At 50.7% G+C, this 14545-nt stretch overlaps 1 protein-coding gene across 1 annotated transcript in view; it reads right to left on the bottom strand.

Annotated features, from left to right (window-relative positions):
• The window catches only part of SLCO1C1 (solute carrier organic anion transporter family member 1C1), a 72445-nt gene extending 59140 nt beyond the window's left edge, over positions 1-13305 (bottom strand). The window contains exons 1-5 of the mRNA XM_069762765.1: positions 13021-13305; positions 12648-12780; positions 5809-5950; positions 2729-2861; positions 1412-1515 (exon numbers count right to left, since the gene is read on the bottom strand). Coding sequence (XP_069618866.1) covers positions 1412-1515; positions 2729-2861; positions 5809-5950; positions 12648-12764 — 496 coding nt within the window. The 5' untranslated portion in view covers positions 12765-12780; positions 13021-13305. The remainder of the gene's footprint in view (positions 1-1411; positions 1516-2728; positions 2862-5808; positions 5951-12647; positions 12781-13020) is intronic.
• Between the last annotated feature and the right edge of the window lie 1240 nt (positions 13306-14545).

The raw sequence follows: 14545 nt of genomic DNA, 5'->3' as shown, positions 1-14545 counted from the left end.
TAGAAGCTGCAACTGCATCCCCCTCTTCCCCTCACAGTATGTAACCCCACAGACACAGAACCTGCAGCTGCATCCCCCACCTCTCCTCACGGTATGTAACCTTACAGATATAGATGCTGCAGCTGCATCTCCTTCCTCCCCCTCACAGTATGTAACCCGACAGACACAGAAGCTGCAGCTGCATCCCCCACCTCCCCTCACAGTATGCAACCTTACAGACATAGAAGCTGCAGCTGCATCTCCTTCCTCCCCTCACAGTATGTAACCCCACAGACATAGAAGCTGCAGCTGCATCTCCTCCTCCCCATCACAGTATGTAACCCCACAGACATAGAAGCTGCAGCTGCATCCCCTCCTCCCCATCACAGTATATATCCCCACAGACATAGAATCTGCAGCTGCATCCCCACCTCCCCCTCACAGTATGTAACCCTACAGACATAAAAGCTGCAGATGCACCCCTCATCCCCCTCACAGTATGTAACCCCACAGGCAAAAAATCTGCAGCTGCATCACCACCTCCCCCTTACAGTATGTAACCCCACAGACAGAGAAGCTGCAGCTGTATCCCCCTCCTCCCGCTCATAATATGTAACCCCCACAGACGAAGATGCAGCTGCATCCCCATCCTCCCCTCACAGTATGTAACCTTACAGACATAGAAGCTGCAGCTGCATCTCCTTCCTCCCCCTCACAGTAAGTAACCCCTCAGAGAAGCTGCAGCTGCACCCCCTCCTCCCCATCACAGTATGTAACCCCACGGACATAGAATCTGCAGCTGCATCCCCACCTCCCCCTCACAGTATGTAAACCCACAGACATAGAAGCTGCAGCTCCATCTCCTTCCTCCCCCTCACAGTATATAATCCAACAGATAGAGCAGCTGCATCCCCTTCCCCACACAGTATGTAACCCCACAAAAAAGATGCAGCTGCATCCCCCTCCTCCCCCTCACAGTATGTAACCTCACAGACATAAAAGCTGCAGCTGCATCCACATCTTCCCCCTCACAGTATGTAACCCCACAGACATAGAAGCTGCAGCTGCATCTCCTTCCCCCCCCCCTCACAGTATATAACCCCACAGACAGAGCAGCTGCAGCTGCATCCCCCTCCTCCCCCTCACAGTATGTAACCTCACAGACATAGAAGCTGCAGCTGCATCCCCCTCCTCCCCCTCACAGTATGTAACCTCACAGACATAGAAGCTGCAAATGCATTCCCCTCCTCCCCCTCACAGTATATAACCCAACAGACAGAGCAGCTGCAGCTGCATCCCCTTCCTCCCCCACACAGTATGTAACCTCACAGACATAGAAGCTGCAGCTGCACCCCTCCTCTGCCTTTAGGTTCCAGGACTGAGGCTGTGTGCACTTGGTGGCCCCGGATGAGCAGTGCTCTGGCTATAGTACCTGGCTCCTCTGCAGCATATTTGTGGCCGGTGCCATCTTGCAGACACGGGATGAAGCTGGTGCTGGCATTCGCCATCCTGGCGGGGGTGCTGTCATACGTGTAACTGTGAATATTGTAAGCAGGGATTAGTGGAGAACATGGAGATGCTGCCGCACTACCGGGAGTAAGTGACCCTGTGTCAATCCTGGGGTCGGCACCAGGCTGTACTATAACCATGCCCCCAGCAGGATGATTGACAGCTCGCTCCACACAAACTGCACAGTGAGCTGTAAATCATGGTGCCAGGGGGTTTGTTACAGTAGTGAGAGGAGTTTGGTGCCGCCCGTGCGATGTGGCCGCGCATCACTGTGGTGCTATTAACCCCATATCTCCTGGTGACATGACGGGGTCTCATCTGTGACAGTCAGGACTTCCTGCCTGTAGGTGGTCGTAAGTGTCCCTGTAAGGGGTCACAGACACTGTTTTATACCCCAAGCATGTCCTGTTTAAACATTGTTAAATGTTGCTAATCGTATGTGTTTTAGTACCTCATGCTGCTATGTATATACATGATGTGTGAATAGGAAAGCGCAGTACGTAAATTAGGACACTAGATGGAGATACTTTAGTACTATAGCTTTTATAGGAACAGTAATAGTTTACATAGGAGGGGCCACTGTACATAAGCTAGGAAGACTTCCTACTGGTGAGCAGTAGGGCCAGGGAGCCCAAAGAGTCCGGACGGGCTTTAGAGCCCTGGGAATGCATAGCGAGCCCGCAACATTGTGAAGCTATGAGCCCAGCCGTCCAGGGTCTATAGGACAGCAGAAGGTTAGAGCAGAATAAGAATGCAGGTCGCCCCAAGATGTGGCAGATTTCTACATGGGCAGATCACCTCATGTCTGCTGCGAAACAGACAAAGGAACCTCTGAACGTAGTGAAGCTGAACAGGGAGGATGCTGCGGTACCAGTCGAGATGGGACGAACCGGGTTCAAACTGAAGGATATAGGAAAGAGCACAGGGAAAGTGAAGGATGTGAATGGTGCAGAACTCTGTTGATGCAGTAACTGATTTGGATGTGCTGCGATTGAAACCAAGTAAAGTTCTATGTTTAAAGTTGGAATTGGACCCAGTCTTTTTATGTGTAACAGCGCCAGCAGCAGAACTTCAGCAGCCCCAATGGGATCCTGATGGTGCAGATGGTGAAGCAGAAGGTACATGGTATTTATGTGATGGGGAACCAGGGCGCGATTGAGCAATGTATGTCAGCCACGACTACAGCCCTGGCTCCCCTCACCCCCACACCTGCTCCCCTCCAGTACTGACTCCGACTTACCGCGCCATGATGAAGTGCGGCAGCGCGATGAGGAAGGTTCCCGCCGCCATGAGCAGGCAGCCGCCGCCAATCAGCCGCGCCCGGTGCCGCCCGGCCCCAAAGTAACTGACTAGAGTGATGACCAGGAGATTCCCTGCAGGAAAAAGGGCCCCAGCAGAAGAGTTTGTGACAGTGTGCCAGTGCAGGCCTCACTACAGCCAGGCCTGGGGACATGAGGGACACTGGGGCTGGGTAATGACACTGGGGGGACGGTGAGGACACTGGAGGGACGGTGATGACACTATGGGGACGATACTGACACTGGGGGACGGAGAGGACACTGGGGAAAGGGTAATGACAATGAGGGGACGATACTGACACTGGAGGGACGGTGATGACATTATGGGGATGATACTGACACTGGGGGACGGTAATGACACTGGGGGGACGGTGAGGACACTGGGGGACAGGGTAATGACACTGGGGGGACGGTAATGACATTGGGGGGCGGTAATGACACTGGGGGACAGGGTAATGACACTGGAGGGACGGTAATGACATTGGGGGGCGGTAATGACACTGGGGGACAGGGTAATGACACTGGGGGACGGTAATGACACTGGGGGCGGTAATGACACTGGGGGGACGGTAATGACACTGGGGGACGGTAATGACACTGGGGGACGGTGATGACACTGGGGGGCGGTAATGAAACTGGGGAAATGGTAATGACACTGAGGGGCGGTAATGACATTGGGGGGCGGTAATGACACTGGGGGACAGGGTACTGACACTGGGGGACAGGGTAATGACACTGGGGGACGGTGATGACACTGGGGGGCGGTAATGACATTGGGGGGACGGTAATGAAACTGGGGGAATGGTAATGACACTGGGGGGCGGTAATGACATTGGGGGACGGTAATGACACTGGGGGGCGGTAATGACATTGGGGGAATGGTAATGACACTGGGGGACGGTAATGACATTGGGGGGCGGTAATGACACTGGGGGGACGGTAATGACACTGGGGGACAGGGTAATGACACTGGGGGACGGTAATGACACTGGGGGACAGGGTACTGACACTGGGGGACGGTAATGACACTGGGGGACAGGGTACTGACACTGGGGGACGGTAATGACACTGGGGGACGGTGATGACACTGGGGGGCGGTAATGACACTGGGGGACGGTGATGACACTGGGGGGCGGTAATGAAACTGGGGGAATGGTAATGACACTGGGGGACGGTAATGACATTGGGGGGCGGTAATGACACTGGGGGGACGGTAATGACACTGGGGGGCGGTAATGACATTGGGGGAATGGTAATGACACTGGGGGACGGTAATAACACTGGGGGACAGGGTAATGACATTGGGGGACAGGGTAATGACACTGGGGGCGGTAATGACACTGGGGGGACGGTAATGACACTGGGGGACAGGGTAATGACACTGGGGGGCGGTAATGACACTGGGGGACGGTAATGACATTGGGGGAATGGTAATGACACTGGGGGACGGTAATGACATTGGGGGGCGGTAATGACACTGGGGGGACGGTAATGACACTGGGGGGCGGTAATGACATTGGGGGAATGGTAATGACACTGGGGGACGGTAATAACACTGGGGGACAGGGTAATGACATTGGGGGACAGGGTAATGACACTGGGGGCGGTAATGACACTGGGGGGACGGTAATGACACTGGGGGACAGGGTAATGACACTGGGGGCGGTGATGACACTGGGGGACGGTAATGACACTGGGGGACGGTAATGACACTGGGGGGCGGTAATGACACTGGGGGACGGTAATGACACTGGGGGACGGTAATGACATCGGGGGGCGGTAATGACACTGGGGGACAGTAATGACACTGGGGGGCGGCAATGACATTGGGGGGACGGTAATGACATTGGGGGATGGTAATAACACTGGGGGGCGGTAATGACATTGGGGGAATGGTAATGACACTGGGGGACGGTAATGACACTGGGGGGCGGTAATGACACTGGGGGGCAGTAATGACATTGGGGGAATGGTAATGACACTGGGGGGCGGTAATGACATCGGGGGGCGGTAATGACACTGGGGGACGGCAATGACATTGGGGGGACGGTAATGACATCGGGGGGACGGTAATGACATTGGGGGGATGGTAATGACATTGGGGTGCAGGGTAATGACACTGGGGGGCAGAGTGATGACATAGGGGGGACGGTAATGACATTGGGGGGACGGTAATGACACTGGGGGGACGGTAATGACATTGGGGGAATGGTAATGACATTGGGGGACGGTAATGACATTGGGGGGATGGTAATGACACTGGGGGGCAGAGTGATGACATAGGGGGGACGATAATGACATTGGGGGAATGGTAATGACACCGGGGGGATGGTAATGACATTGGGGGGATGGTAATGACATTGGGGTGCAGGGTAATGACACTGGGGGGCAGAGTGATGACATAGGGGGGACGATAATGACATTGGGGGAATGGTAATGACACCGGGGGGACGGTAATGACATTGGGGGAATGGTAATGACATTGGGGGACGGTAATGACATTGGGGGGATGGTAATGACACTGGGGGGCAGAGTGATGACATAGGGGGGACGGTAATGACATTGGGGGAATGGTAATGACACCGGGGGGACGGTAATGACATTGGGAGAATGGTAATGACACCGGGGGGACGATAATGACACTGGGGGGACGGTAAGGGCATTGGGGGGCGGTAATGACACTGGGGTGCAGGGTAATGACACCGGGGGGCAGAGTGATGACACTGGGGGACGATAATGACACTGGGGGGACGGTAAGGGCATTGGGGGAATGGTAATGACATTGGGGGACGGTAATGACATTGGGGGGATGGTAATGACACTGGGGGGCAGAGTGATGACATAGGGGGGACGGTAATGACATTGGGGGAATGGTAATGACACCGGGGGGACGATAATGACACTGGGGGGACGGTAAGGGCATTGGGGTGCAGGGTAATGACACCGGGGGGCAGAGTGATGACACTGGGGGGACGGTAAGGGCATTGGGGGACAGGGTAACAGCATTTTTATTACCACGCACCGATTTCAAAGCTTCCGTCCATAACGCCGACCAAGGATGATGGGAGCTCAAATCTTCGCTCTATCTGAGTGATTGAACTTTTCAGGTAACTTCCAGTTAAAGCTTTTGCAAAATATGCAAAACTGATGGCGGAGAGGAAAATCTGCAGAGAGGAAAGAGAGTGGAAACTGAGGAGCGAAAGGTGCAGCCCCAACCTGCGTCACATTATCTCTAGAATCATGAACCTCCTCGTCCTGACCCAGGACCACGACCACAGGCAGCTCAGACATCAGGTGGAAAAACATCGCAAGCAACAACCCAAGTCCTCCTCACTCAGCTGAGGATTCCTGAGATGCTGCAGAGCTGACAGCACCCTACAAAACATCAGAAATGTCACTTCTGTGTGTTACAATGTAGCAGTGCCACATGTCAGGACGGAAACGTCATACAGGAGAGCAGACCAATAACACTCCAACCACTGGTTATTAAACATGGAGAATATCTATCAACACCACCACTAGGGGGAGCTCACAGCACACAGTGTATACAGCTCCTATAGAGATACATTATACATTCTACCTGCAGTCACCACTAGGGGGAGCTCACAGCACACAGTGTATACAGCTCCTATAGAGATACATTATACATTCTACCTGTAGTCACCACTAGGTGGAGCTCACAGCACACAGTGTATACAGCTCCTATAGAGATATATTATACATTCTACCTGCAGTCACCACTAGAAGGAGCTCACAGCACACAGTGTACACAGCTCCCATAGAGATACATTATAAATTCTACCTGTAGTCACCACTAGGTGGAGCTCACAGCACACAGTGTATACAGCTCCTATAGAGATACATTATAAATTCTACCTGTAGTCACCACTAGGTGGAGCTCACAGCACACAGTGTATACAGCTCCCATAGAGATATATTATACATTCTACCTGCAGTCACCACTAGAAGGAGCTCACAGCACACAGTGTACACAGCTCCCATAGAGATACATTATACATTCTACCTGTAGTCACCACTAGGGGGAGCTCACAGCACACAGTGTATACAGCTCCCATAGAGATACATTATACATTCTACCTGCAGTCACCACTAGGAGGAGCTCACAGCACACAGTGCATACAGCTCTCATAGAGATACATTATACATTCTACCTGTAGTCACCACTAGGGGGAGCTCACAGCGCACAGTGTATACAGCTTCCATAGAGATATATTATACATTCTACCTGCAGTCACCACTAGGGGGAGCTCACAGCACACAGTGTATACAGCTCTCATAGAGACACAGTATACAACCTACCTGCAGTCACCACTAGGGGGAGCTCACAGTACACAGTGTATATAGGTCCCATAGAGATACATTATACATTCTACCTGCAGTAACCACTAGGAGGAGCTCACAGCACACAGTGTATACAGCTCCCATAGAGATATATTATACATTCTGCCTGCAGTCACCACTAGGGGGAGATCACAGCAGACAGTGTATACAGCTCCCATAGAGATACATTATACATTCTACCTGCAGTCACCACAAGGAGGAGCTCACTGCACACAGTGTATACAGCTCCCATAGAGATACATTATACAACCTGTAGTCACCACTAGGGGGAGCTCACAACACACAGTATAAACAGCTCTCATAGATATACATTATACATTACACCTGCAGTCACCACTAGGGGGAGCTCACAGCACACAGTGTACACAGCTCCCATAGAGATACATTATACATTCTACCTGCAGTCACCACAAGGAGGAGCTCACAGCACACAGTGTATACAGCTCCCATAGAGATACATTATACATTCTACCTGTAGTCACCACTAGGGGGATAGCACAGCACACAGTGTATACAGCTCTCATAGAGATACATTATACATTCTACCTGCAGCCACCATTAGGGGGAGCTCACAGCACACAGTGTATACAGCTCCCATAGAGATACATTATACATTCTACCTGCAGTCACCACTAGGGGAGCTCAGAGCACACAGTGTATACAGCTCTCATAGAGATACATTATACATTGCACCTGCAGCCACCACTAGGGGGGAGCTCAGAGCACACAGTGTATACAGCTCCCATAGAGATATATTATACATTCTACCTGCAGTCACCACAAGGAGGAGTTCACAGCACACAGTGTATACAGCTCTCATAGAGATACATTATACATTCTACCTGTAGTCACCACTAGGGGGAGCTCACAACACACAGTATATACAGCTCTCATAGATATACATTATACATTACACCTGCAGTCATCACTAGTAGGATAACACAGAGTATACAGCTCTCATAGAGAAACATTATACATTCTACCTGCAGTCACCACTAGGGGGATAGCACAGCACACAGTGTATACAGCTCTCATAGAGATACATTATACATTCTACCTGCAGCCACCACTAAGAGGAGCTTACAGCACACAGTGTATACAGCTCCCATAGAGATACATGATACATTCTACCTGCAGTCATCACTAGGGGAGCTCACAGCACGCAGTGTATACAGCTCCCATAGAGATACATTATACATTCTACCTGCAGCCACAACTAGGGGGAGCTCACAGCACACAGTGTATACAGCTCCCATAGAGATACATTATACATTCTACCTGTAGTCACCACTAGGGGGAGCTCACAGCACACAGTGTATTCAGCTCCCAGAGAGATACATTATACATTCTACCTGCAGCCACCACTAGGGGGAGCTCACAGCACACAGTGTATACAGCTCCCAGAGAGATACATTATACATTCTACCTGCAGTCATTTAGAGGGTGGATAACTTGTATATTTTCTAATGACCACAATTTAAAACAAGGTTGAAAACAATTCTCTCTATATAGGGAACTCCCCCTAGTGGTGGCTGCAGACAGGATCCTATCATGTATCTCTGTATATAGGGAGATCCCCCTAGTGGTGGCTGCAGACAGGATCTTATCATGTATCTCTGTATACAGGGGGCACCCCCTAGTGGAGACTGCAGACAGGATCTTATCATGTATCTTCTGTATACAGGGAGCTCCCCCTAGTGGTGACTGCAGACAGGATCTTATCATCTATCTCTGTATACAGGGAGCTCCCTCTAGTGGTGGCTGCAGACAGGATCTTATCATGTATCTCTGTATACAGGGGGCACCCCCTAGTGGTGGCTGCAGACAGGATCTTATCATGTATCTCTGTATACAGGGAGCTCCCCCTAGTGGTGACTGCAGACAGGATCTTATCATGTATCTTCTGTGTACAGGGAGCTCCCCCTAGTGGTGGCTGCAGACAGGATCTTATCATGTGTCTCTGTATACAGGGAGCGCCCCCTAGTGGTGGCTGCAGACAGGATCTTATCATGTATCTTCTGTGTACAGGGAGCTCCCCCTAGTGGTGGCTGCAGACAGGATCTTATCATGTGTCTCTGTATACAGGGAGCTCCCCCTAGTGGAGACTGCAGACAGGATCTTATCATGTATCTTCTGTGTACAGGGAGCTCCCCCTAGTGGTGGCTGCAGACAGGATCTTATCATGTGTCTCTGTATACAGGGAGCGCCCCCTAGTGGTGGCTGCAGACAGGATCTTATCATGTATTTCTGTATACAGGGAGCGCCCCCTAGTGGTGGCTGCAGACAGGATCTTATCATGTATCTCTGTATATAGGGAGCTTACCCTAGTGGTGGCTGCAGACAGGATCTTATCATGTATTTTTGTATACAGGGAGCTCCCCCTAGTGGTGACTGCAGACAGGATCTTATCATGTATCTCTGTATACAGGGAGCTCCCCCCAGTGGTGACTGCAGACAGGATCTTATCATGTATCTCTGTATATAGGGAGCTTACCCTAGTGGTGGCTGCAGACAGAATCTTATCATGTATCTCTGTATACACGGAGCGCCCCCTAGTGGTGGCTGCAGACAGAATCTTATCATGTATCTCTGTATACAGGGAGCTCCCTCTAGTGGTGGCTGCAGACAGGATCTTATCATGTATCTCTGTATACAGGGAGCTCCCCCTAGTGGTGACTGCAGACAGGATCTTATCATGTATCTCTGTATATAGGGAGCTTACCCTAGTGGTGGCTGCAGACAGGATCTTATCATGTATTTTTGTATACAGGGAGCTCCCCCTAGTGGTGACTGCAGACAGGATCTTATCATGTATCTCTGTATACAGGGAGCTCCCCCTAGTGGTGACTGCAGACAGGATCTTATCATGTATCTCTGTATATAGGGAGCTTACCCTAGTGGTGGCTGCAGACAGGATCTTATCATGTATTTCTGTATACAGGGAGCTCCCCCTAGTGGTGGCTGCAGACAGAATCTTATCATGTATCTCTGTATACACGGAGCGCCCCCTAGTGGTGGCTGCAGACAGAATCTTATCATGTATCTCTCTATACAGGGAGCTCCCCCTAGTGGAGGATGAAGATAGAATCTTATCATGTATCTCTGTATACAGGGAGCTCCCCCTAGTGGTGGCTGCAGACAGGATCTTATCATGTATCTCTGTATACAGGGAGCGCCCCCTAGTGGTGGCTGCAGACAGGATCTTATCATGTATTTCTGTATACAGTGAGCTCCCCCTAGTGGTGACTGCAGACAGGATCTTATCATGTATCTCTCTATACATGGAGCTCCTCCTAGTGGTGGCTACAGACAGGATCTTATCATGTATTTCTGTATACAGGGAGCTCCCCCTAGTGGTGGCTGCAGACAGGATCTTATCATGTATCTCTGTATACAGGGAGCTCCCCCTAGTGGTGACTGCAGACAGAATCTTATCATGGATCTCTGTATACAGGGAGCTCCCCCTAGTGGTGGCTGCAGACAGGATCTTATCATGTATCTCTGTATACAGGGAGCTCCCCCTAGTGGTGGCTGCAGACAGGGTCTTATCATGTATCTCTGTATACAGGAAGCTCCCCCTAGTGGTGGCTGCAGACAGGATCTTATCATGTGTTTCTGTATATAGGGAGCTCCCCCTAGTGGTGGCTACAGACAGGATCTTATCATGTATCTCTGTATACAGGGAGCTCCCCCTAGTGGTGGCTGCAGACAGGATCTTATCATGTATCTCTGTATACAGGGAGCTCCCCCTAGTGGTGGCTGCAGACAGGATCTTATCATGTATCTCTGTATACAGGGAGCTCCCCCTAGTGGTGGCTGCAGACAGAATCTTATCATGTATCTCTGTATACAGGGAGCGCCCCCTAGTGGTGGCTGCAGACAGAATCTTATCATGTATCTCTGTATACAGGGAGCTCCCCCTAGTGGTGACTGCAGACAGGATCTTATCATGTATCTCTGTATACAGGGAGCTCCCCCTAGTGGTGGCTGCAGACAGGATCTTATCATGTATCTCTGTATACAGGGAGCTCCCCCTAGTGGTGGCTGCAGACAGGATCTTATCATTTATCTCTATATACAGGGAGCTCCCCCTAGTGGTGGCTGCAGACAGGATCTTATCATGTATCTCTGTATACAGGGAGCTCCCCCTAGTGGGGGCTGCAGACAGGATCTTATCATGTATCTCTGTATACAGGGAGCTCCCCCTAGTGGTGGCTGCAGACAGGATCTTATCATGTATCTCTGTATACAGGGAGCTCCCCTTAGTGGTGGCTGCAGACAGGATCTTATCAAGTATCTCTGTATACAGGGAGCTCCCCCTAGTGGTGGCTGCAGACAGGATCTTATCATGTATCTCTGTATACAGGGAGCTCCCCCTAGTGGTGGCTGCAGACAGGATCTTATCATGTATCTCTATATACAGGGAGCTCCCCCTAGTGGTGACTGCAGACAGGATCTTATCATGTATCTCTGTATACAGGGAGCTCCCCCTAGTGGTGACTGTAGACAGGATCTTATCATGTATCTCTGTATACAGGGAGCTCCCCCTAGTGGTGGCTGCAGACAGGATCTTATCACGTATCTCTGTATACAGGGAGCTCCCCCTAGTGGTGACTGCAGACAGAATCTTATCATGTATCTCTGTATACAGGGAGCTCCCCCTAGTGGTGGCTGCAGACAGGATCTTATCATGTATCTCTGTATACAGGGAGCTCCCCCTAGTGGTGGCTGCAGACAGGATCTTATCATGTATCTCTGTATACAGGGAGCTCCCCCTAGTGGTGGCTGCAGACAGGATCTTATCATGTATCTCTGTATACAGGGAGCTCCCCCTAGTGGTGACTGTAGACAGGATCTTATCATGTATCTCTGTATACAGGGAGCTCCCCCTAGTGGTGACTGCAGACAGAATCTTATCATGTATCTCTGTATACAGGGAGCTCCCCCTAGTGGTGGCTGCAGACAGGATCTTATCATGTATCTCTGTATACAGGGAGCTCCCCTAGTGGTGACTGTAGACAGGATCTTATCATGTATCTCTGTATACAGGGAGCTCCCCCTAGTGGTGGCTGCAGACAGGATCTTATCATGTATCTCTGGATACAGGGAGCTCCCCCTAGTGGTGGCTGCAGACAGGATCTTATCATGTATCTCTGTATACAGGGAGCTCCCCTAGTGGTGACTGTAGACAGGATCTTATCATGTATCTCTGTATACAGGGAGCTCCCCCTAGTGGTGGCTGCAGACAGGATCTTATCATGTATCTCTGGATACAGGGAGCTCCCCCTAGTGGTGGCTGCAGACAGGATCTTATCATGTATCTCTGGATACAGGGAGCTCCCCCTAGTGGTGACTGCAGACAGGATCTTATCATGTATCTCTGTATACAGGGAGCTCCCCCTAGTGGTGACTGCAGACAGGATCTTATCATGTATCTCTGTATACAGGGAGCTCCCCCTAGTGGTGGCTGCGGAATCTTAGTGAGTGACAGATTGTTACCGTTAATCGTCCTCTGCGGCTCTTCTTGGTCTGGAGCGCTGTGCACTTACACAAGGAGAACGATCGTCCCTGTGCAGATCGAGGACATCTCTGAGCGTTCTCTTTCTTTGGATCCATCTTTCACATTTCCAGTCTACAGAAGGAGGAGAGAACATGGCTGTGAGAGGTTTGGATTTTTCTTTCTTCATCTCCATCATTAAACCCCCCGGATCCTGACATTGCTGTGTGACCTGTATCTCTAGCAGCGCAGAGTATTTCAGGAGAGGTCTGTGCTTTCCCCTCACTATCGATAAGGAGGATGATGGCGATATGAGGGGCGAGGGTGGGCGCTGTCCTGCAGGCTGGGGGTCTTGGATTAGTGCAGGGTATTTACCTTGCAGCAGCGGTGGCGGGAGCCTCAGACCTCGGAGCACATGTCGGGCAGGAGGAGGCAGCGGGCGCTGAGCTCGCGCCTTATAAGCTGCGGCTGCACAATCGCTGATCCCCGGATAATGCACCTTTCTCTTTCCCAAGTAGAGGGGACATTGCGGACTTTCCCCCGCTGACGTCCGCAGCCCCCTGAGATCCGATTCTACGAAATAATGGCTCAACCTGTGGCCGGAGCTGGAGAAACAATAGCGTGACGTTCAGAGAATCGCTCTGCGCTGCCCCCTGTCTCAGGCTCAAGGGGCAGACATGGGTACCCAACCCACGCTACATCCTCCAGTCACCTCCAGAGCTGCACTCACTATTCTGCTGTTACATCGTGTCTTATCCTCCTGTCACCTCCAGAGCTGCACTCACCATTCTGCTGTTACATCGTGTCTTATCCTCCAGTCACCTCCAGAGCTGCACTCATTATTATATTACATCATGTCTTACCCTCCAGTCACCTCCAGAGCTGCAGTCACTATTCTGCTGTTACATCATGTCTTATCCTCCAGTCACCTCCAGAGCTGCACTCACTATTCTGCTGTTACATTGTGTCTTATCCTCCATATGTATGTGTATATGTATGTATTTGTGTGTATGTATTTGTGTGTATGTATGTGTGTTTGTGAATATGTGTATATATGTGTGTGTATGTGTCATGTACCCGCTTCTCACCACGTGACTTGGGGTTGCGCCTGCAAGGGTTAATCTATCTCCCCACTCTCTGTCCAGCATTCAACCTCTGTCCTATGCTGTAATGGGAGCATAAATCACACACTGACCCAGGCCACACACCCGCTCATACGCGCTGCCACCACTCACCGAACACACGGGCGAGGAGTCCCGGAAATATTACTACTACTGTCTGCCAATCATAAGGATCACACACTCAGGGCTCATACTCACTTGCGTGAAATACGGCCGAGTCTCGCATGGTAACACCCGACTCTACCGCTGGCACTTGGGAGTGAAGCGTGCAGCTCCATGTATTGCTATGCGGCCGCACGCTCCGCTCTGGAGTGCCGGCGGCAGAGCCGAGTTTTAACATGCGAGACTTGGCCGTATTTCATGCAAGTGAGTATGAGCCCTTAGGCTATGGATTCATTTAGAGCATACAAGGTTCAGACTTATTAAAGGTTTAAGCTTTAATAGAAAAGGTACAGTGCTTACAATAAAAAGAGTATACAAATATGGAAATAAAAAGCCACATACAATTATGCAAAAACAGTGATAAAATAAATGGATAAAACTTACAGAAATATTATTATTATTATTTATTTATATAGCACCATTGATTCCATGGTGCTGTACATGAGAAGGGGTTATATACAAGTTACAAATATCACTTACAGTAAACTAACAATGACGGACTGATACAGAGGGGCGAGGACCCTGCCCATGCGGGCTTACATTCTACAGGATTATGGGGAAGGAGACAGTAGGTTGAGGGTTGCAGGAGCTCCGGTGTTGGTGAGGCGGTAGCTCCG

Source organism: Ranitomeya imitator, chromosome 4 (assembly GCF_032444005.1).
Source record: "Ranitomeya imitator isolate aRanImi1 chromosome 4, aRanImi1.pri, whole genome shotgun sequence".
Classification (NCBI taxonomy): domain Eukaryota; kingdom Metazoa; phylum Chordata; class Amphibia; order Anura; family Dendrobatidae; genus Ranitomeya; species Ranitomeya imitator.
The sequence above is the reverse complement of the archived record's forward strand: the minus strand, read 5'-3'. Positions and strand labels throughout refer to the sequence as shown.